General features: G+C 40.6%; 1 protein-coding gene across 2 annotated transcripts in view; it reads left to right on the forward strand.

Annotated features, from left to right (window-relative positions):
* Positions 1–24,424, forward strand: part of dlg2 (discs, large homolog 2) — a 177,261-nt gene that overhangs the window by 39,653 nt on the left and 113,184 nt on the right. For both annotated transcript variants that reach the window (XM_083665055.1, XM_083665051.1), the window contains exon 4: positions 319–384. In XM_083665055.1, the coding sequence (XP_083521181.1) occupies positions 319–384 (66 nt within the window). The remainder of the gene's footprint in view (positions 1–318; positions 385–24,424) is intronic.

Consider the following 24,424-nt stretch of genomic DNA (forward strand, 5'->3'; position numbering starts at 1 on the left):
AAGTAAAACGGCTGCTCTGTTTATAGCATGGTTGTATGGGGGAAGAGTGTTTTCTAACAGTACCACTGATTCAATATAATGATAATTATGGTTTATGTTGTTCTGGAGACTCAAGTCAAAGCAAATACATGGCCTCTAAAATAGTGTTTTCCTTTGTTCTCACAATGTTTCAGTGGATGATTGTTTAAAATACTATGTTACAATCACAAACACTGCAGTCACCTTATGCACATGGGTATTACCAATGTTGTTACAATGGTGGTCCATGTATTGTAAAGTGAGACCTATCAGTCAAGTGTATCGTGTGTTTGTCCACAGCTGAGGGAGCCCAGCAGCTTGGAGCCCAGTGGGAAGGAGCAGGCAGTGAGCAGTAAGACCTCTGACGTGAGTACTTTCTAAAGGCCCCACTGTACGTGTGTGTGTGTGTGTGTGTGTGTGTGTGTGTGTGGGCGCACACGTGTGTGTACACATGTACGTGTACTGTACCTCTGTACCCCTCAAGCAAATGGTGAGAGTCAAATGCTAATGTGGAGAAACAGGCTAAAGGACTATTCCTTTATATTAGATACGGTGCTAATGATTGCACTCTCTTTTACAATGCCCGCCCTCGTTTTTTTCTTCATCCTCCACCCTCTCTGCCCTCCTCTCTCCTCTTTCTCAATGCCTGCCACAATTTCTCTCTCCTCATCACCCCATCTCTCTCTCTCCCTCTCCCTCTCTTTCTGTGTGTTAAGGCGGTGAGACTAGCAGTAATTGCCACCCTCGCCCACATAGCCAGCACTGAGGCCTTCACAAAGACTCTCACTCCCGGGAAGCACTCTCAACTCAGCCCCCAACTTTTGCCTGCAAACAAGCATGTTACAGACAGACAACTGTAACTGTATTACTGACGTTGCAAGTCAGATGCGTTTGGTAACAGGCAACACGTATGAGCCCTTGTAATGTTTTTTTTTTTTATTAAACTCATAAATAGATTTCTCTCTATTATCTTTCAATTTGTCCAATTATCTCAAAGTTGCTTATGATATCTCAAGATTATTATGAGACTCAGGATCCAGGATTATATTAACACTTTACATTAAGGTCCCCTTTGTAAAGGTTTATACATGGTTTATAATCAGTTAATACACTAATAACTAGTGTATTATTCAATTAAACCATTTACAAACAGTTATAACTAATTAGTTTAGATTGTTCGATATTCACTTGGTGCTTACAATCAGGAGCCAGTTATTAATGCTTTATAAATGCACGGAAACTAACCTTTATGTCAAATCATGCAACATTATTTGCAATGGTTGCACAGTGCTTCCACAGTTTGGAAAGTAATTTCATGAATTGTGGGGATGATTCGGCTGGGACCAAACCGATTCAACACATCTTTACATACAATATATCTCCCAAAGTACAGTACAGCTGTCACCATGTATTTTGCCCCCATGGCCCATACTTGAAATCCTGATGTCCTTGTCAACACGTTCCTCATTTAAGCATGTCCACCGTGCGTTCCCAGATTTCATTTGTATATCTGTCCACTACTTACCGGTTCTGTGTTTACCGATGTGAGGTTAGTGCTCTAGAGCTGGTTTGGGTTAATCTATGAGTAGATTATTGATAATTGATAATTAAGTCACGTGAGTACTCTTCTATCCTCTGTGCTTATGGTTAAAACCTCTGACTATTTATTAATGAGTTACCATTATTTGTAACTGATAACATTTCTTCCTTAATATAAAGTATAACACCATTGATAATTTATTAATGACTTAACAACATTTATCAATGGGTTACAAATATTTCTAACTGATAAAATGTCATCTTAATGTAAAGTGTAACACCTTTAACCATTTATTAATGAGTTACTAACAGTAATTATTAAGTTACAAACATTTGTAACTGAGCATAATTAATGTGTACCTACAGTATAACATCTAAAATAAGGCACTCCCAATAAAAGTAGCCTCACCTTTCATAAGCAATTATGAACAGTAATGTATGTTCATAGGGGACATCAAGTAAAGTGATCCGACATTGCATCATTCAAAAAGTCCTAAACAAATAATTCACAACAATTGTTTATTCATGCTTGTCTATACTAAAGTAATGACAGAGATTCACATAACCCAATAACAACCTGCGTCAAGACTACCAGTCAGCTGCGGAGTGAAAATAAATAAATAAATAAATAAATAAAGAGTTTGAAAGGTGAAATTCGCATTGGCATCTTCTTATTAATAAGTGGCTTACTACAGGTGATACTGGCTAACTAGCTACTACCTAGCTGCCTTGTAGCTAGCTAGTGAGCAAGACCAGTGGCCCCACACAGCATATAGCTAACATGTCCTTCTAGCTAACTGTGTACTATCGGTGTTTAAACGACAAGCTGTTTCAACGACAAGCTGTTTCAAGCTTGACAAAGCCACACTGGTGGCTCTTATGTTAGCCAGTCATGACAGTATCAAAACAAGCATATAGCTAGCTAGCTTGTGTAGCTAGTTAGTAGCATCACCTTTGAAGTAAGTTGCTTGCACTATGTGATTTACATTGTTCTTTTCTTTTTCGAGGCAGCAGCTGGCCACAGCCTACCGACTGTTTGTAAATTGTATATATCATTTGATAGTTTTGACCGAATAACTGAGTAATGACAGCAATGGAAGAGAGCTGGTGCATAATTCTCAAACCCACTTCGTTTTTTGAGAGTCCTTCAAAATAGGAGTTATATTTCTCTTCAAAATAAGAGTACTGCCCTATAAATAGTTTAAATGCTAGTCATGCTAAACTGTAACCAGATAACGTACATTGTATTCCAGTATCAGCCATTACATCCTTGACCATCATTGCTTCAGACTATGATTCTTAGCACAGCGTTGCCTGTCCATTATATCTCTTTTATACTACCATTGGACAACATCGGGCACTCATTGGACTATAGAGAAATATGTTTCAATTATTACAGTATTAGACAATTATCATGAAATATTATTGTTGTTGTTAATTAATCAATTTAAAATATTTTAATTGTTATAATTGTGTACCCAAAGAAGCTTGGAGAATCTGCACTGTCCTATCGTCATATTTGGGCAAACTTTGTGGTGCTGCTATTGTAAAGCAATGAAGTGAAAACTGGTCCGCTATCACTGTTGTCCAATGAGGTCTTGCCATACCATGAATTAATCAGTACAGTAAGTGGAGGGTCTCAGTTTCTACCATATCTAAACTAATGAGTTATAACTGTTTGTAAATGGTTTATAATTGAATAATAAACTGGTTATACATGATTTATCAACTAATTATAAACTATTTATAAAAAAAAATACAAATGAGTGTTACCAGGATTATTATAAGATTATGAGGCAATTATATTATACTATATATTATAATTATATTATAAGTCTTACAGTACAATGCTTAATGACCATATCATTAAGTATTTAACACTTTGGCTATAAGTAGTGTTACCATGCTTATAATGTGTGTCTAAGGTGTCAGTAATGTTGATAACTTCATAATAATAATTTAACGCATTTGATTTGAGCTTGCCTTACTGTGAGTGTTTGATATGACAATCATACGATCAAATCACATATATGATGCCTATATAGTGCTTCAGTTCCATAGCCTGGTCAAAAATAAGATCAGATGCGTTAATGAGATTATGCCTGCACAAGGGCAGGGGACATGGTCTGAGACCAGAATAACGTGATTATATCATCTACCTGTGTTACACAACAGCCTTTCTGGGGGACCTGTGTGTGTATCAATAGTAGACTAAAGGAACCAACTTGAGATACAGTGTCATTTTGATCACGACAAAGTCCATAGTTTGAATCCATTCTTGTATCTCTTTTGTTTTTGTTTTTTCAGAGAATGTATGTAACAATTCTAAATGAAGTTTGTTCAATGCTCTCGAGGTGCATTGCCTAACTGAATTGTTTGATATCTAATTTGATAATCCCACAATTTCCTACAATGAATCTAAGCACAGAGGAGAGCAGGCTTTTGTTCCAAACCAGCAACAAAACAAACTGAATCGAACTCATTAACTCATAGTGGTCTAAAGTGAAGACCATGATCAGTTAAATGACTGAATCAGGTGTATTCCCCTGGAATTCCCTGGGCTTGGTCTATAGTGGTATTTACTTCAGAGGTTATCAGCTAAAGGTCATCCAAGTTAGGTCAGAGGGCAATGCAGGCTACATCACCTTTCTCTGTCCTGTGCTTTAATTTACCCATCCTATCAGTACACCCTGTACCAGAATTTACAACACCTCACCTATGTGACCCAACAAGAGCTCGCCAAAGGAAGTTAAAGCATTCCCCCTCCATAATGGAATTAGGAGAAGCTGCTTGAGTCCCATCTGCTGAAAAGATTATCTTCCCCTCCGGACTGTGTGTGTGTGTGTGTGTGTGTGTGTGTGTGTGTGTGTGTGTGTGTGTGTGTGTGTGTGTGTGTGCCTAGAAGCCAGTGAGTGTTCCAGTGGAGGGGCACTGCTACTACTGTATGTCCACAAATGAAAGCGGTAATCAAAGTACTTTTTTGTGAGGAACTTCAGCCAGACAACCGGTCGTTTCACAGGCAGCAGCAGGTAGGGTACCTGGGAGGTCAAGGGGAATGCGTTATAAACAAGAAAGCTGTGGTTAAAGAGAGATGCTATTAATATGTTAGTGTACGCCGTCCCGCCTAGGTGGATGTTACTGTATAACCCTCTCTCGAGCCTAGCAGTCTTATTGGGCTGCTTATTAAGCTCTGACCATGAGAAAGTATTGATTTTTCATACTCAGCCTGAGAGAAAGGGAGAACTAGAGACTCTTGTTTGGTGGAATGGAAGAATTGAACAATTATAAGTGGTTCCTCCACTCTCTTTTCCAATAGTGTCATGTGTCTGGCACTGAGCAACAGTCCTACTGTAGTGCTGTGGGTTTGCAAAAGCTTATACTATCTTAAAGCTTGTGTGTCTTCATTTCAGTGTATTAGCCAAGTTCATTTGGCCTTATATCTTAATAAAGCAATTCAGAAGCATACTTTTACTTACTCTCCTATATCCTTATTTTGGCACAAAGCCCTACATTTATGTCATGGTGATGGTGATGTTGTACAGTTCATAAAATATATTAGATTCTCATGGTGACTGTTTTGCTCGTAAATATATTTTTTTGTTAAAATGATGACTACTTAAGCATTTTACGGTATAGTATAGGTCTTTTACTCATGGCTTGTTGGAAATAGGAGTTTCATAACCGAATATCAGGGTCTTGTTTGCGTGTTGTCTGCACCCAGCTCTGAGATCTGTACTGTAGCTGTACTGTAGCTGCGTGTCAGCTAAGAAATGCGGTGAACCTCTATGAGCCTACAGTATGTGTGTTGTGACCCTGAGTCTGACCTGCCTGCTCACTGGGGCTGTGTCTGTCCATGGCTGTCTGACCTCTGACTCTGTATTGATTGGCTCTGATGTGGATGTGACCTTGGTTTTGGGCAATGCAATGTCCTTGTCACCCTTAGTCCCGTAGTCTGTGCATCCGCACAGTGTGTGCGTGTGTGTGCATGTGTGTGTGTGCTTGTGGAAAGGTGGATTTGGTTAAGCTGCCTTCCCTGTCTTCCAGCTGCAATAGAGCTGGTATTTATTTATCGGGGAGTAGATGAATGAGTGGAAAGACAGCTGATTTACACCTCCTCTTGACTCACCTAAAAAGCTGCTGTGTGTGTGGTGTGTGGTGTGTGTGTGTGCGTGTGCGTGTGCGTGTGCGTGTGCGTGTGCGTGTGTGTGTGTTTTCAGAGAGGGAGTTGGGATTGGCTGAGATGAGCTGCTTGTCTCTGTGGTTTTTACACAGTTCTCAATTTTGCTCTCCACAGCAGTTCTAGAACAATTTAATGATGTTGGTTAAATATAGAAACAAAGGCTTGGGCATAAAATCAAATGTTACATTTCACATAGATGAGATATACTGAAGGGAGTCAGAGCCACCTTTAAGCAGCACTTACATTTAGTCAGTCAGTTAGTCAGGCTGTACATAGTTGATAGTGAGACAGAGCAGGGGAAACTAATTCTTTCTGCTCAGCCGCTGCTCTGTCTCAGTCGAGCATCACCACAGCTCCTCCGCTCTCTTCCCGTTCCACACAGTCGCTCAGTCGTCAGCTGGAGAGGAGAGAGGAGGAGAGGAGAGGAGAGGAGGAATGCTCTCAGATTGGAGGGGGCCAAGCCGGTGGCTCGCTGCCCAGCAGAACCGTTTGTGCGGCGGATGACGTGTGCTGGACTTGAAGATTGCGTTAGGAATCATGATTGCCTTCAGCATTGTGGAGGAGGTCTCAAGTTTCTCAGAGGGGGCCCACATCCAGTAGCAGCTGTCTGTGTGCCTTCTCTCCCGTGGCGGCTTTACTCTTCTCCCCCACCCCCTCTTCATTTATTTTTCTTCTCCTCCCCCCTCACCCTTTCCATCTCACTATGTTGTGGTGGTGGTGATGAATTCAAGCATAGGTTGAGCTTTTTCTGCCCAGAATGGATTGCCTTTGCATTGTCACAACTAAGGTAAGAACAGCAGTGCAATTGAGAGCGACAGAATGAGAGAGAAGGAGTGAGAGAGTGAGAGAGGGATGCAGCAAAAGCAGGATGGAAGAAGCTCTGTCTGTGTGTGCTCCAGTGCTGGTTTCTGTACATTTTACTGCTCGCAGAGTGTGTCTGTGTGTCTGTGTGTGTGTGTGTGTGTGTGTGTGTGTGTGTGTGTGTGTGTGTGTGTGTGTGTGTGTGTGTGTGTGTGTGTGTGTGTGTGTGTGTGTGTGCGTGCGTTTGCGTGTGAGTGTGTGTGCGATGGCCGGTGGTTCTTTTCCCCTTGTGTCTTTGCCTCACTGTTCCCCTTAAAGGGGAATTACCTGACTGATAATTTTGAACTGTTGTCATTGATACTCCCCTCTCCATCCTGTCTGCAGCAGTTGGCCTCATATGGACCTCTTGAATGGTCCAGAGGCTTAATTTCTGTTAAGGAGCAGTGCCTCTATTGAGATGTCACACAAGAACTTGTCGGAAAGCTCTCTGCAGCTACAATCAGAGAGATAATGACCCTGGTTGAGTGCTGTGGGGTCCGAAACACCCTTATTAATCAGCAGCCAAACAATGGTAGAAAGAAGGGGCGGCTGCTGCATCTGGATCCAATACAGGAGAAGCCTCTCTTATCCAGCTGCCCACAATTAACTGTAGAACACAGGATCACCCAGGGTTGTTTTAAAGCAATGGTCCATTTGACCAAATATCTGTCATCTTCCTCTTTTTATCTATGTTCACAGATTAAGCAATTGTTTGTCTTGATAACTGCAACTATTTTGACTTCTGTTTCTATACATATATTTGTTTTGGCTTGCTAGAAGCTGTTTGAAAGAGGGGGCCGTAGTTTGTCAGGAAGCAGGGAGAGATCCCAGCGCAGGTGTACGTTTTGTACTTTACCACCATTCACATAAAACCTTGAGCATTGCAACACTCCCACTGGCCAGTTTGACTGAGGTCTTATGAGCACTCACAAAGTCTGAGTCAGAGATGCTTGTAAAGACTCCACTCTCCCTCTCTCTCGCTCTCTCCATCTACAATAGAGCTTTTTCCCTCCATCTGTGACAATACACGTGACATGAGCAGCTCCAGGTTGATGAGCATGTTGGTTCCCTCTCAAAGCCTGATGAAATATTCATGCTTGTTTGCGTGCCATATTGAATCCATGATGAAGAAAGCCATACTGTGCTGTGGTTTACGTTGCCTGCCTTGAGTGTGCTGGAGTCAGAATGCTTACTGTAGCAATGCACATTGTTTGAGAAGTGAAATGTTGGACCCTGGTGCCCTTTTCACTCAAAAAATGTGATTCCTGAACGGCGAGAAATGCATACTAATTGCATGCTGTTCAGTACCATTTTGATTGACACTAACTTTGTTTTGCTTTGCACTTGTCCAAATGTGCATTATTACATTGCAAGACAGGTATTTTACTATCCACAGTGAATAACGAAACGGTGTGTGTGTGTGTGTGTGTGTGTGTGTGTGTGTGTGTGTGTGTGTGTGTGTGTGTGTGTGTGTGTGTGTGGGTAGGCTGCAGACTCTCTTTGGACCCGGTACACACCATGCAGAGCATGTTATTCAACCCATTATACTGTAGTCACTTGCGTCCCACCTGGTGCACATGCTTCTCCAGGCTGGCTGGCAGTGTGTCATCTGCGCCGCCTCGGAGACCTTAAATGCCCCGAGAGTACTTAAGTCAAAAGGGCGCTTTTGCTGTTACCTGATTAGCCAGAGAGAGGCACACCTCCCCACTCCCATCAGCAAAAGCATATTTAGGCCTTAAACTGACTGTGTGGTGTAATGAGATAATGAGATCGATTAACATTATGTCATGAACAATACAGTCAATACAAGCCAAAATTAGTGACACAATCCTGTAGCATCTTTCTAAGTGTGTTGTGACCCTTACTGTGAAGTGTAAAGTGAGCATCGCTGGGAGAGATCTTATTGCCATGAGTACAAACTACTTTTTAATCTTGATAGGAATGATAATAGTATGTGACATACCCCACAAAAGTCCCCATACAGATCAAAGTCAATGGTCTTCTAAACATGAAATCACTTGAATCAACACAACATGAATCAATTCTCCTTAAATGATACTGATACACTAGGCTGGTGGTTCTGGTTTTGATGACAGCGTGCAAATATGTGAGAGAGATATTTGGTAATCAGCAGATGACCTACAGTTGGCAGCTTGTTAGCTTTCTGATGTTCTCGCTCTAGATACTGAAATGTTGAGCTCTCTCTCTTGTTTGATCTAAGGAGTTGACAGTAGAATTTTATTTGGGCTGTGCTGGAAATAAGTGTCTGCTTTTTGGATATGCTTCAGTGTGAAAATGATGATTATATTATCACTGTTTATTGTAATGTGATTGTGTTAACCTCTCAGTAAGGAGATTTGCATTCATATACTCAACAAATGCACATTTAGATTCATACACTAAGTAATATAATGTTTACAGTGTGAAATAAAGAGAAACTTAACCATATAGTTCTAGTACAAACATCATTTCTTGCTGCATAGGAAGATTTCTGACTTGCCTCTGGCAACCTAGTTTATGGTTTTTATTGAATAGGGTCCTTAGGGGCTTTGCACACTAGGCTATATGGCCAACCCAAACTCTACTGTGCTGACTGATATTTTCTTTTCACATAGTGCTTTCCTGTACTGTTATAGCAACTATGATGGAATGAGGAACCAGGCAAGCACAGTACAGCTCAGCTCAGCTTGGTTTGTAGTGTGATTAGGGTATTGGTGTATCATCAACAGGCAAGGAAGTTATCTTGTTGCATACACATGTAATGGTTTTGGCAACAATGCCGGGGCTGATTTGTAGCTGACAGGGTCTCAAGACAGGGGGGACCGCTGGGGATCCCAGATCGAAACAACAGAAGCATCCCTCCCTCCCTCTGGTTCACCCCAGCCAGTTGACTCCAAGGCTAAAGAAGCTCTACATTCCTGATGACTCACTAGCTAGCACTGTTTGCCTTTTGGCTGGTTATTTTCTTTTTAAGTTTTTTCTCTGACATGCTTTTGACTTCTTGTGGGAAGTTGGACATTTGGATATGGAGAAATTGTTTTACATTTTGACTTGACCTAATTTGCTAATGCGTTAGCATGCTGTGCTTGCCTTGTGACCATGGCAGAGATGTGTTGGCATTCAGTTCGTCATGTGAAGGTCTTGGCCAATGTAACGGACCACTGATGGAATCTGATGACTGATTGTATGGAGAAGCAGCAGTATAGCTCTGGCCCATACAAAGAAGTTATTTGTGCCCCTAGAATGAGATTCCCTCATTATTAATTCACTCTTACCATTGTTACCCAATTCTCTGTCATGTGAGAAACGATTGCATGACAATGATGTGCCACAGCAACAGATTTATGGCAAACATTGGACTGACATATCCAATGGGGTAATGAGATACTGTAGCCTCAGTTTTCCCATAAAGAAGGGATGAAGCACTTATTCAGACACCGATATTGGCTTCTGTGTGCTCTGTGCATCTTGGTATTGAGCTAACCTCAAACAAATCCATATCCCTGAAATCTCCATAATCACTGCGGATAGGATAGTCTGATTTTTGAACATCAGTACTTTGCATTTAGCACCTTCAAATCCTAGAGAACTAAGCCTGTCTTATGACTAGTGAAGATGATTTTAGCTGTTATGATAATAGTCCATATATCATTGACATTGAATTATAAGACCCATTATATCTAACGGTACTCATATCCATGCCTTCAATTTATGCAGCCCCCCTCCCCAGTATTGAGCATATGCAGTATGAGGAAATGCAATTTCATTCCACAGGCATGTTATGTAATTCTAGTTAGTGGGCCACGTTGGTTGAGTGCTGAGCTGTAACGTAGAAAGAGAAAGAGAGGGAGAGAGCACTCCTACACTAGTGTGTCGATTCTCCGCCACCGATGCTGTTTTTAGACTGGCTCTCCATTCTCTGGGCTGTGATGTAATGCATAAGACAAGGGTTCCCACACACAAGGGGGCCTGCAGGAACATAACATGGGTGACTGTGGGTCATATGTGTAGGAACAGGAGCTAAATTTTCTCTTTTCTTGCATTTAGACTCAGTTTGAATGTTCAGTTTTATAGGTATAAGCAGTTTTTTTGTTATTTGTGTGCTTATGCTGTATGCGCGACAGGCAATACATGGCCATGACGTGTCCTATGTTCTCATGGACTAATGTCAAGCTCTTAGCCATGTTTATGACAACCTGCATTATGACAAAACATTCAAATAAATTGAACCCAATTGTTTGTGCTCCTTTCCTGTCTAAATGTGAAACTCTTGCAACGCAGAGAAGATGTAGTGAGAGGAGGGACCTGCTGAAAGAGCTGTCATCTGTCAGTGGTGAAGAAGTGCTCTGCCGTCACCTGTCCGTCCCCCACCTCTCCCTCACCTCCCCTGCCAGCCAGGGAGCAAGCTCTGCAGATGATGATACAGTGCCTGATACACTGCTCTCAGATCTGAGAACGGTCTTTCTCTGTCTTCTATGAGCTTCAATAGTGATGTGTTGGGCCTCATACCTCCTGGAAACAGATAGAGTCCAATATTGTAAAGCATACTCTTTACACAAAGAAATACATAACATACAAGACATGAGACACTAATGATAATACTAATAATGCTTCACTGTGAGCAAATACATGAGCTACAGTATTTGTTCTTAAATGTGTGTTTGAATGTCTTATTGTATCTCATCAGGTCCTTTTGTCCACTCTAGTGTGGCCATGCAGTGACAAGCATCTACTCTACATACTGTAGCTGTGGTGTAGTGTGAAAGATGATGAAGGGGAGGTGGGCTGGCTAGCGTGACGTACTGTACAGGGAGAGGTTAAAACTAGCATTAGCTGCAGGGGTTTCTCCTGGGGTAAAGCCAATAAGACCTGCTTACTCTGGGAATTGAGAGCCCCCCCCCCCCCCCCGCCACACACACACTGCATGATGGGTCTCCACCACCCTTGGTCCCATAGAGTTTATGTTTTTGTAATCTCTATGAAGTTCTAGCCTCATCATTGTTCACCCTGCAGGTCCAGGATGATGTTTTGGCTAATGTTGGTCCAGGTCACACATAGTGACTCATAGTGAGGAGGAGTGTCAGGGGTAGTTCTTGACTTTTCTCTTTATCAGCCAGTGTAGCCCTCCAAGGCCCGACCTACAGTAAAAGACACTTACACCACAGAGTTTCATGTTAGGCTGAATGGAATATTCCTGAGAGAGAGAGGGGGGGGGGGGGCACTACACCTAAATATACATTGGCTGTATAACCAACTTGCAAACAAGAACTGTACATGTCATTATAGTTTCAAGCTCACAGTTTGAAGGCTGTCATGAACAGAAGTATCTGTATAAATGCTTGTTGTCAGATGTTATGTAAATGATACCACAGGCAGACACCCCTCATCTTTCCACAGAGAGTGTCCACAACCCCAGTACTTGAGGCCCACAGTTTCTACTTCCTTAGATCCTCACTGTCCAATCATTGACTGTCTTAGCCCTTCAGAATCTGGTGAGTGCACTCGCTGGCCAATCTATGGCATCGACCCATCAATTATGTCCCGGGGAGCTGAGAAACTACCTGACACTGTAGAGATGAGGAAACTCGCTCTGAGGGAAATATTATATAAAAAAGTATTGTTTTCCTCCATGTCTTCAGGTCACTGAAGCACAATAAGCCTTTTTTTTACGATAACAGTGTTGCATACAACACTACAGAGTCATCAAGTCCTGGGCCTAAATGAGAGCCAGATACAGAGATGTTTTTAACTCATTCCCCCTGGCTAAAACAAAAGGAAATAGTACAGTATGTTAGATAAGGACACAGTTGCTAAAACCCCTCATGTTCTTGACCTGGCGGACTTGCCCCCATGCCACGCATACTGTAGTGATCATGAAGGGAAGAGGGGAGAGAGAGGGGTAGGGTTTGTGATGTCACATGCAGGCTAAGGTGTATGAGGTGGTATTTTCGGAAGCAGGATGAGCAGGCGGAGGCGAAGCCAGCGACCTCTGGCGCTCCTGGTTTTGGCTGTGTCCAAAGAGATGAGCCTCAGTGGAGACCTGCGGTTAGCCTGTCAGGACCATTCACACAGAGCGGGCACAGATCCACCCAGACCAATGAACTATGGTGAATACCAGAGTTCTGAATAGGATAGTATTTCAGATGAAGGACATTATACTCCAGTACTTTCTATAGAAACAGCATTTCAGCATATATCCATGGTCACCATCCCTTGTCTAGGAGAGCTAGAGGCTGTGCAGGCTTTTGTTCCAGCCCAGTTCTTACACATTAATCAATACATTGATGATACCTGATTTCGAAGACTTCTACAGTGGATGACTGAAGAATGCTCATCATAATTAAGAAAAACCCCAAAACAACTGTCCCACAGATCAGGAACACTCTCCAGGAGGTAGGTGTAGAATATGTCACCCACCGAACTACTCTGTTTCACATTCTTACATTGTTATTAGTTTGTAGACTAGCCAGCAGTGGCTAGCAAGCTAACATTTGGCTTGTGTTGTGTGAGATGTCCATAACAATTTATGATGAGATATGTTACTTGCTACAAACGCAGCTTGGTGATGATACGAACCAAAGTTAGTGCACTACTGTCAATGAGGCTGGCTAGCTACTGTTGTAACTGTATGTTACATGGGTACGCCACCGATATGGTCATTATTGAGACATAAGCCATGGCATGAGGAAAACGTTCAGTTGCCAACAGTCACCATCATTTTGCTTACATTTGTCTATCTAAGTTACTAGGCTAAGTAATAAATTGTAAACTCATAGGGGACTTGAGAACCAACCTCGAGTTGCAGTGACTAGCTAAACATCTTGGTGGTTAGGCGAAATTGCAAAAGATGAAAATAGCTACACATTCAAACTTCTAGACATTTTGATGCACTGCTTTATGTTACTACCACATTTTCTCTGGGCCTGCCGAGAAATGCAATAAAGTTGTATTTTTTTGTTCTTGTCCAGGAAATAAAAATAAAAAATTCTAAATTTCTTTTGAACGTTATCTGTTTTGAAAATGAAGATGGCTGAACGGATCTTTCTGAAATTTGGTCTATATTTAGTCTGGCACCACTTGAGTAGTTGTGCCAAACCGCTTTGAGATATTCAATAACAGCGGAGAAATTATGATACGAGAAAACAGCCTTCAACACAATGTCCAAGCAATTCATAAATATGAGACACGCGATACCATTGTTGATATAATTGGTTTATTTGGCTGGATATAGACCTCATCTTTTTTTTATTTCAAGCTCAGAAGTTTAGCTGTCACTGCAAGCTGCTGTTTCAATTCGAAACACCACATCTGTTTCATGTATCGATGTGAGTATAAACCATGAATTATTCCAAGTAAATAAGTAAGGGTACAAAGTTATGCAGAAATTTTTCCTGCATTTTATTTTGAAGGGTTTGTATGGTTTGGGCCAGACCTCTCATGTCTGAGACTAACCGGGTGGTTTCCTACATGTGGTTGATGCTTGCAGTCCTATCTCCTCGGCGGAAAGAAAATGACTCAGGCCAGTGGGGAAGCTCACACTACCCAGAGCATTGATGTTCCAGAGTGTTCTGACAGACTAACATTTAGCCAAGCAAATTGCCCAGGCTTCATGGTGTGTTGTTTGTGTGTCTTGATCACACCAACTTGGAAGGGCTAGCAGAAGTGTCCTTTGGTAAAGTGTGTGTTCAGGACGGATCAAGGGAGGCTGTTACTGTAGCGATTAGCAAGTTTGACGGGAACAAATAAAATGGATGTGTGAAAGTCTCTGCAGTTGTAATTGGACATCTTAGGTTGATCTAGTGTTGGATCTAGTGTTTGAGCAAACTTCAATCAGTCATTTTTTTTATTTTTTTCACTGTTAACATTTGAATTACACTTTTACAGACATTCAAGAATGGATTAAACTATTTTGGAACCTATCATCCACATGTTGAATAGGAAACCACAGATACACTGTCTCATACTGTATTTTGAGCAGTGGATGAGAGGTATGTCATTGGGTAGTTCCATTGATTCCATGATTTATTATGTTGGAATGACAGTAAATGTAGATCAGCTGTCATCTCATTGGACCACTAAACCTTACACATGTGTTGACAGAGTTAGAACTGACCCCAACTCTTAAAAGTAAGAATTTAATTAATTCATGCAGACATGTGCTTTGTAAATCATAAAGCAATGTGTCTTAAAGCAACATGTCATCATAAAGCTACCCTGGACATTTGATTTAGTTTGTGTGTTGTTGTCTGTTTTCAGCTGTTTTTGTTTTTCTTAAGGATTAGATCAGAAACTCACCATATCATAATCCAGTTTGTTAAGAGTACGGGACAGTAAAAATATCTCCCCACTGCGGTCCCTGCCATTTTAATATGTTATGTGTTGCCTGGAAACAGTGCCCTAGTTGTTGTTGTCTTTGTTGTTGTGTTCTGTGGGGGAATGTGGAAGGGAATTGGTTGATGAGATGATCAGAAGTGGATGTCATGATAATGCTATTATAACCCCATCTCCTTTCATGAAAAGACTCAAAGACTTCCTCAAAGACTTCAGACGAGTATTAGAAATGTGTCTTTTTAAGTTTTATGAAAGTTAAAGCGATAAAAGCAGTTAATAGTTCAATAACTTACCTGATCGCCCATATACCATGGCTTGATTCACAAAAAAATGCATAATTCAGGGTTCTCCCCAAGGAATGTAAGAGTGGCACTGCGCAAATTAAAGCATATATTTAGTAATGACAGAGTAACTATCTTTGATCGCCAACGACATCGTTGTTAAAAGCGAAAGCGAAAGAGTTATGAGTTAGTTCCCTCTTAGATAGTAGATTCAAACGTATTTTGTTTTGACAGCGTCGCTGTAAGGCCCCATTGATTCTGAAATGACTATGAAGACATTACAACACTTTGACATAGTCCCCCTCTTTTAGGCCACCAAAAGTGATGGGACAGATTTATCAAATGTCCAAATTAAGCACTCATGTTTAGTAGTTGGTTGTCAATCCTTTGCATGCAATAACTGCATGAAGTCTGCGACCCATTGACCCGATCAGATGCTGGGTATCTTCTAGGGTGGTGCTCTGCCTGTACAGCCATCTTCAAACATCTTCTTTGTTTGTTTTGAGGATGTTTTGCCTTAAATCTCCTCTTCAGCAAATTAAATGCATGTTCAATTGGATGTAAATCTCGCGATTGGCTGAGAAACTTGTTGCTAGGCGAAGAGTATCAGGAAATTAGAGTAGGACTTTCCAGTATTTTACCATTCCACTCTTTCTCATTCTCCTTTCTCTCTTGTTTTTCTCTCCTCCTCAACTTCACTCATCCTTTGCTTACCGTAGAATTGTACTGTCAAGCTTTGAGCTCAATTCCATTTTAAAAGCAAATTGATTTCAAACTGTCAACTGACACATGCTGAGAAGGATGCTGTGTTCTCACCTAATACTGTAACTCATGTCCTCCCAGAATCTCGCAGAGCCTTGAGAGTTGGATAAATGGTTAAATAGCAACTCATACTCTTTATTTTTTAGAATGCAGTCAAAATGCAGATGAAAGCTGAGAAGCCTAGACAGAGGGTATACCAATGTCTCCTGCTCTGAATGATCTACCCCATGGGCATTTTAGAAAAAACAATGTTGTATTAATATTGTTTTTCGGTTGTATCATTGTATATCATCATGGCGGAAAATGGTATGGTGCAGCAATGTCTAAATCTAAACATTAATTAATTAATTAATTAATAAAAACGTATGTAAAAGGATGTTGATTCACTGTCTTGTGCCAACCATAATGAGACAATGGAAAATATCTGTGGGACAATGTTAAAACCACACATTGCACAGGAGAATATGGTAACACCATCATACCATGTTGATTTATGGTTGTCATTTGATGGTCACGTTGTTACATAGTTTATCATGGGTTGAAAATACAGGTTTTCTGAAAATCTGCATTTGATGGTCATCACACAACATTGTGACAAGGTTGCATGTGGACTGTAAAGCAAAGTTTTCATGATTGTAACAAAGTTGCCCATTGATTCCTTACCAAAGGGAATGGTTAACTTAACATTGACATAAGCATTATGAGTTCTTTCTCCAAGCACTACAATTGAATAAACACTGTTATTTATTACCCTATTTGGGAATAGAACCCACAACCCTTTGGTTTGTAGTATATTGTTCTGTCAACAATACCATTAGTCCACTGCTGCAATATAAGAGTAACAATGGTGTTTAGAGGAATTAGACATTTGGGAAGTACTTTCCTTGAGGTTGTAACGACATTCCGTAACACAGAGAATATTTGGACATGTTGAACATTTGTAAGAAAAGGTTTTCTTGTTGTAATAGCCTTTTCAGAATGTTCTGAACGTTATCCTCTTTTACTATCCTCTATCCCTTTACTCTTTTCATATATATATCATTTTTTAATGTTTTCATTCTAGTTCTGTTTTTAACTTCATGTGCATGGAGTGTCTAGCATCATGACATTATGAAATTATTATGATATAGGCTATTTATCATGTTAATTTTTGGAGGTGTATAATCTATGTTTCTGGACTCTAATAAAATACAATTGGGACCTATTTTACAGTAATATGTGTTTATTATAAAACTTTAAATATCAAACAAAAATATACCTGTGAGCAGCAATAAAACAGGGTTCAAGCCTGTAAGCATCATCAGCAAGGTTATCAAATTGCATCAAGGTCAAAAGGAGCAAGAGCAATAAGAGAGGAAATGTAGAGGGTTAGGGTTAGTTGGTTTTGGTAAGGGTAATTGGTATGGAAGGGGTTAACTGACACCGGTCATCAAAAGGCTCAAACATTGCTATATTCAGATCTACAAGACCATTCTGGGAAAATTGCAGCTTTATAGAAAATAAATACCAGCTTCACTTTCACTTATTTTTAACAGTTCTAAAAATCAGAACAAATCATGTTTTTGAATAACTCAGCTCTGTGGTCTTGAAATTCATTCTAGTTTGAAACTCCAGGATCTTTTTTCCTTGTTACTGAGGCATGACTGTATTGTATGTTTGTGTGTGAAATGCATTGTATGTGTGTCTATATCACCAAGAATTTTATGGTGTGTGTATGTCTCATTAGTTTTTACATTTACATTTACATTTATGGCATTTAGCAGACGACTTTATCCAAAGTGACTTACAACTAATACATTTGTCTAAGTAAGTGAATCATCTATCCATCAGCCATCATAAGAATAAGTAATCTATGCTAGGACCAGTGGCTATTGGCAGTCACAATGCTAGAAGAAGGAAGGTTTTTTTTTTATAGTAATTTTTTACAGAGGGTAGTGGGGATGAAGAGGTCTTTAGGAGGGACCGTTAAGATGTAGCCTAAAGAGATGGGTCTTCAATCTACGGCAGAAGATAGGTAGTGACTCTGCAGTCCTGACAGCAGTGGGAAGCTCGTTCCACCAGTAGGGCGCCAGGACAGTGAAAAGCCGTGACCGAGTAGCACGGCTGCTGCATCCACGTAGAAGCGGCGGTGCCAGGCGGCTAGCCGAGGTGGAAGAGCGGAGTGATCAGGCAGGGGTTTGGGGATGACCATTGCTTGCAAGTAGGGAGGGGCTGTTCCCTTGCCGCTCGGTAGGCGAGCACCAGGGTCTTGAATCTGATGCCAGCTGCTACTGGGAGCCACTGAAGGGTGCGAAAGAGGGGGGTGACATGGGAAAATCTGCTAAATGCCATAAATGTAATGTAGGTTTTAGTGTGTTATGATTGTAACTTGTGTGTAATGTATATGTGTCTGTAATTTGTTTTGGGATGTATGTGTGTCATCATTTGTGAATTGTCTGAAATATTGTTTTCCTTGGCTTCTGTCTTGGACCAGGTCTCTCTTGAAAAATAGATTTTATCTCAATGAGACACCTGGATAAATAAAGGTAAAAGGGTAATTTCAATGCCAAGTTTCATGTGAATTGAACTAAGTGATTTAATAGGGCTATATGAAATAGTAAGTTTGAGTAGCCTGCCATTGTGTAATTCTTTTGACGGAAACCTACCAAATGCGGTATAGGTCTTCAGAGTGATGTCCATGATGTCCTTGTCAAATGGCATGTAAATTGAACAAGGTGACCTGGATTCAGAACTGTTTTGATCGCAATTTTCTTAGGGCCAAGTACCGTGAGATGAATTTTAGGTAAATCTGAAAAAGATTTTTTATTATTTTTTTCCATATTGGTGGAAGTTATGGGTCCTTGAGGTACATTTGTTGTGAGAGGCACCAGTATACCAAATTTCATAACTCTAGCAGTGGACATTGACTTTCATATTGACAAACTTTTAACATTTTCATCAGTCGGTTCTTGAAATATTTAATAAAGTAATAATAATAAATTATTATATTATTATCAAAAATAACTGCGAGGGGCAATGAAACGGGGTTGAAGCCATGTAAGCATCATCATCAAGGTTATCAAATTGCTTCAAGATCAAAAGGCGCAAGAGAAATAAGGTAGGGAATGTATAGATATTTGTTTTTTGTTATGTGTGCCATCTTTTCTGACTATGTAGAACTATTACTATACTATTACTACAGAGTTGTTGCCTATGCTAGCTTGCAACATTGAAGAAATTGGAAGAAAACCTGTAGGAACTTCCAATTTGACAACTTAATGATGATGCTGAATTAAAAAAATGTGGAGCTCCCTCCATGCAAAGTATTTGATTGGCTTAACATGTCGCAGGGCGTCACTCTTTTCAAACAGGTTTTTCTACCTCTTTGTTGCTACTTTCTGCAAAGACTTTCCAACTAATCCATAATGGCGGTAGTTATGGGTCCTTGAGGCAAATTTGTTCCTTGTGAGGAGAAGAACCAATATGCCAAATTTCAGAGTTCCTCTAACTCAAACAGGGCGGCGGGGCTGAGCCTAAGACTTTAGGTGCTTATTACAGCGCCACCTATAGGCCAATGGGTGCCATTTAATTTTGATCATCGACATTCATATTTTAATCAGTTGGTTCTTGAGTTATTTAATAAACGGCAAAATAATAATAATATTAATAATAATAATAACTCCTTCAATAAAAATAGGGTTTCAGCACTTCATGCTTGAATCCCTAATAATAATAATAATAATAATAATAATAATAATAATAATAATAACAGGTGTATAGTAAACATGTTGTCCCCCATGAATGATGTAGCGTCCTCCATAAAAGGAGAATGATGGAGAAGCCTGTCAATGAAGCAAGACGTGTATTCATAAACGTTTTACTATGACACTCTGGTTGTCTCTGTTTTACAGTGCTGTGCGCACAGGGAGGGCTATTCTCTTGGCCAACCTGATCTCATGCCGATATGGACGCATGTTCGGATTGTTAGTGCCACAGAAAACTACCAATGTTTACGTATGCTTGACCACGTGAAATACGAATTGCGTGGCGGTTAGGCAGTATTTGGCATTAACTTCGAGTGGTTAAGGTTAGGGTAAGTTCTCGTGGAAGGTATTAGCAAATACTACCATAAGCAACCAGAATTATAACAAAAAAAAACGTAGTGTCCCAAGCGCGATTCGAACCAGCGACGTTCAAGGTTGGAAGTTGGTAGTTTCTACCGCCACCACTGCACCGATGCACTTCCTCCCCTCCGTGTCATACCGGAACATGTAGTGCTTATTTGATCCATTATCAGTCTTACTTCTTACATCTTTGCGTTGATTTCTCAAAATATGATGAACACATTTGTAAGGCTATAGCCCTACTGCATTAGGTTACACTCCTAGCTCTCCACTTTGCACCCTATTAGGACGTTTTTGATGATGAAGCGGCAGAACCTTGAAAGTCCTAAACAATCTCTATGGCAAGACGCGTCTTTCACCATTGTTTCATCAAAATTGGGCCAATCTCTATGGCAAGACACATCTTTCACTTTCGTTTTTTTTTTCCAGTTGTGTCGGAGATAAAGCGCGTGACATACGAACGGACAGAGAATCATCCCCAGTTTCAGTCCCCTTCCCGATTCATTGGGACAATAATAATAATAATAATAATAATAATGATAATAATAATAATAATAATAATAATAATAATAATAATAACTCATTCAATTACAATAGGGTTTCAGCCCTTCGAACTAGAAAAAAGTCAAACTTATGTAGTAAATATACTTAGATGAAGAAAGGAAGCTGCAGAGGTCCGGATGAGTCAGTTTAATCGTCTTTAATTAATCGTAACTTCATCATTACATACCACGGCCAGATGTGGGGGCTCCTGTCCAGTCAATAATGTCCCCCCCTCTCTAGTCCAGCCGTTCAGTCTTTTATACAAAAACAGCCTGCTTTGTCTTCCAGATTTGGGCATGGAATTCCCAGGTCCATGTTACCCTAAACATTTTCAACCTATACGATGGTGATGTTTACAGTTTTCACCAAATAAGGGTATGCCTTTTGGTGTGGTTCACAGCTTTAACTAATTAAGGCTACCCCCACCACTATCTCTCCTTTGCCATCCCCCCAACCTACAGAGGTCAACTGCATGCTGCAACATTCCAAGGGCCTAACCCACTAGGCCCTTCTTCTGGTCAGAGCAAAATATACTACATATTCCCCCCTTTGGGACTTAGTAAAGTCCCAACACAGAGAAATTGTATAACGCGTACTCTAACCATACTGCATGCAGTTGTGTGTAACATGGTTCAAAGGGATATAAAAATAACAAGTAAGCCACAAAAATTATTGTGAACATAAGCCGTGGACCACTATCTCTCCTTTGCCATCCCCCCAACCTACAGAGGTCAACTGCATGCTGCAACATTCCAAGGGCCTAACCCACTAGGCCCTTCTTCTGGTCAGAGCAAAATATACTACACTTATTTTGCCTAAGTATCCATTTGGTAAGACGTTCATGTTACATCAATATAAACATTTTATGTAATTTATGTAAAAAGGCAACTACTATTTTCAGCTGTGAGTTGGCCTGATGCTGACTGTCAACAATGTTAAGAAAACATTTTTCAACCTGAAGTCAATGAAGGAAAATAACCATCACATAACAACAACTAATAAACTGTTAATTACAACCAACATGTGACTAACCGAAAATCAGCAAAAAAACAATGTCAGTCCAACATTGCAAAAGCTACAGAACTCAGCTTTTGCATTTTGAGGTTTAAAAAAAACGTTCAAAAACAATACTCTTACAACCGTTGCACAACGACAGTTTGGTTAATTTTTGACTGTAGATTTTCACTTGCACAACTGTGACACAATATAAAATGCCCATGGGGTAGTGGCACGTCTGTATCGCCCAGGGGTGTCCCATTTGGTCAGAACATTACAGAAGGGAGGATCTGAACTGCTATTGGTTGACAGACCTTTTCTGCCATTTACTCTTATTGAACACAATGTGTCTATGAGGCTGTTACACAAACAGAGCCCTGTCCAATGTTCTCCATCTCATCATGTCATCATTAGGCTCACACATGTAAGGAAAGACAATGGCTGCCCTGATCCAATTAAGTGATTAATTGATTGAATGGAAGGCTCAGAGGGATAGAGAGACTAAGATCTGCCTCGCCCCTGAGAAGTGGAGGAGTACAGTTACTGTATCTGGGGCATTGGAGATTATCCTGTGAATCATCACACTGCTGTAGGGGGACTCATTCCTAAACAGCTTCTCCTTCCTGTACTCTCAGCATAGTATACTATGCTACAGCACTATACTAAGTACTGTACAACCGGTATGTAGCATTCTCGAAGTCCACTGTAGGTGTGGACTGCTGTTGACTGACTTCATGCTCATTTTAAATGAGACATTAAACAAGTCTATTATTGAGATTCTGTTCTATTATGTTCTGTTTTCTATTACTCTATGGCACTTCAGATACAGATGCCAGGAATAGTATTTCTGGCAATACAGCGTTTACAATGTGTACAGATGTTCAGGTCTTTGTGCAGTGGATGGGAGCAAGAAGGGGTTAGGTTCAGGGCGTGACTTTACTTGGGCCACATGGATATAGATTGTCTGGGTCTCAGAATCAGCAAGCACAGGACCCCTGCCTCTGACCTTTACTTTCACCTTTGTGAGCGTGTGTATGTGTGTGTGTGTGTGTGTGTGTGTGTGCTTGTGTGTGTGTGTGCTTGTGTGTGCATGCGTGTGTGGTGATACTTGTAGATGTACAAGTGTGTGTGCGTGCGTGCGTGCCTATGCAAGCGTGTGTGTATCTCTGTGTATGGGTGACTCATCCGTTCAGTGGGAGATGCCTCTGGGAGAAGATATATTTATACTTGTTAAAGTATCCTGGCTTTGCTGCAGCTTTGCAGTTCTTCCTCTGAGCTGCCAGCATGTATCCAGTCACACATTTGTTTGTGAAGATTAGCATTTTATTACACTAGGTTGTCATCCATTGATTTCAAAAGCACTTCCATCCTGTATCAAACAGTGTGCTCCACAGATGCTCACAGCACCTCAGCTCTATTTGAATTTCCTGTGGCTTCGAGGTTAAAAACAAGGTGAATTACTGTACTGCAGGTTCTTCTCGTGATGGCAGTCCGTTATGATGCTGAGCTCTTCAAAATTTTATTTTTTTGTTATCTCACATTATCTCAGAGAGTAACTGTTACAGTAGTTTAATACATATTCTCCTCCCAAAATAGAGATATGTGGATGTTTGGATTTTTTTTCAATTTTCAGCATGAATCAACTGTTTGATAATGTTTTGTCATTGCACTGCATTTCTGTCTCTCAGAGTCAAGACCATTGTTGAATACTGACTCGACCCCTCGCCCCTTCCCCCTAGGCACTCCTGTAGATATAGGTTGTCTTAATTAAAAACTTCATAATAGCCATGCAAACGTTGAAATACAGTGTCCTCCATAAGTGTTGGAAAGAGGAAGCATTTTGTCTTCTTTTAGCTCTATACTCCAACAATCAAAATAGAGATTCTCAGCTGAAGTCTGCAACCCACTGACCACACCGGATGCTGGGTATATTCTCTGGTGATGCTCTGCCAGGCCTGAAGATTGGCTTGGCCAGTCAAGAACTGGGCCCAAACTCCCTAGTTGCTATGGCAGTATGTTTGGGGTCATTGTTGTATGATGAAGCGCTATCTGATGAATTTAGAGGCATTTCCTTGTACTCGAGCAGACAAGATATTTCTGTACACTTCAGAATACAGTGAATCTTAGCTTATCCTTTTTTCTCCAAACTTCCTCTTTCCTCTCTGGTACATGATCACATTCGTCTTATCTGTCCACAAGACCGTTTTCCAGACCTCTGCAGGCTTTTTTGGTACTTTTTTTTAGCAAACTATAACCTGGCCATCCTTTTTGAGGATAACTAGTGGTTTGCACCTTGCAGTGAAGCCTCTGTAGTGTGGCTGGTGACGTATTCTGCGGATCAGACACATTCACACCCACCTCCTGTAGAGTGTTCCTGGTCTCTAGGACAGTTTTTTTTTTTTTTTTTTTTTGTTAATTATGGTGAGCATTCTTCGGTCATCCACTGTACAGTAAAAGTCTTCCTTGGCCTACCTGCCCGTTTGCGATTGCTGAGCTCACTGGTGCTTTCTTTCTTTTTTAATGATGTTATAAACTATTGATTTTGGTAAGTCTAAGGTTTTGGCTATGAATGAATGATTTTTCAGATATTTCAGCCTCATAATAGCTTCCTTGACTTTCATTGACGTCTCTTTGGTCCTCATGTTGACAGACACCAATAGCAAATGAAAAGTCTAGAATCAATACTAGATATTGACAGCTCTCTTATGCCTGCACAAATAATGTGACGAAACACACCTGACTAACCAGAAACACCTGTCAAGCCAATTTTCCAATACTTTGGTGCCCTGAAATAGGGCCACTACTCATAAAAAAGGGCTGTAATTTCTAAA

Source organism: Argentina silus (genome assembly GCF_951799395.1).
Source record: "Argentina silus genome assembly, chromosome: 2".
Lineage (NCBI taxonomy): Eukaryota > Metazoa > Chordata > Actinopteri > Argentiniformes > Argentinidae > Argentina > Argentina silus.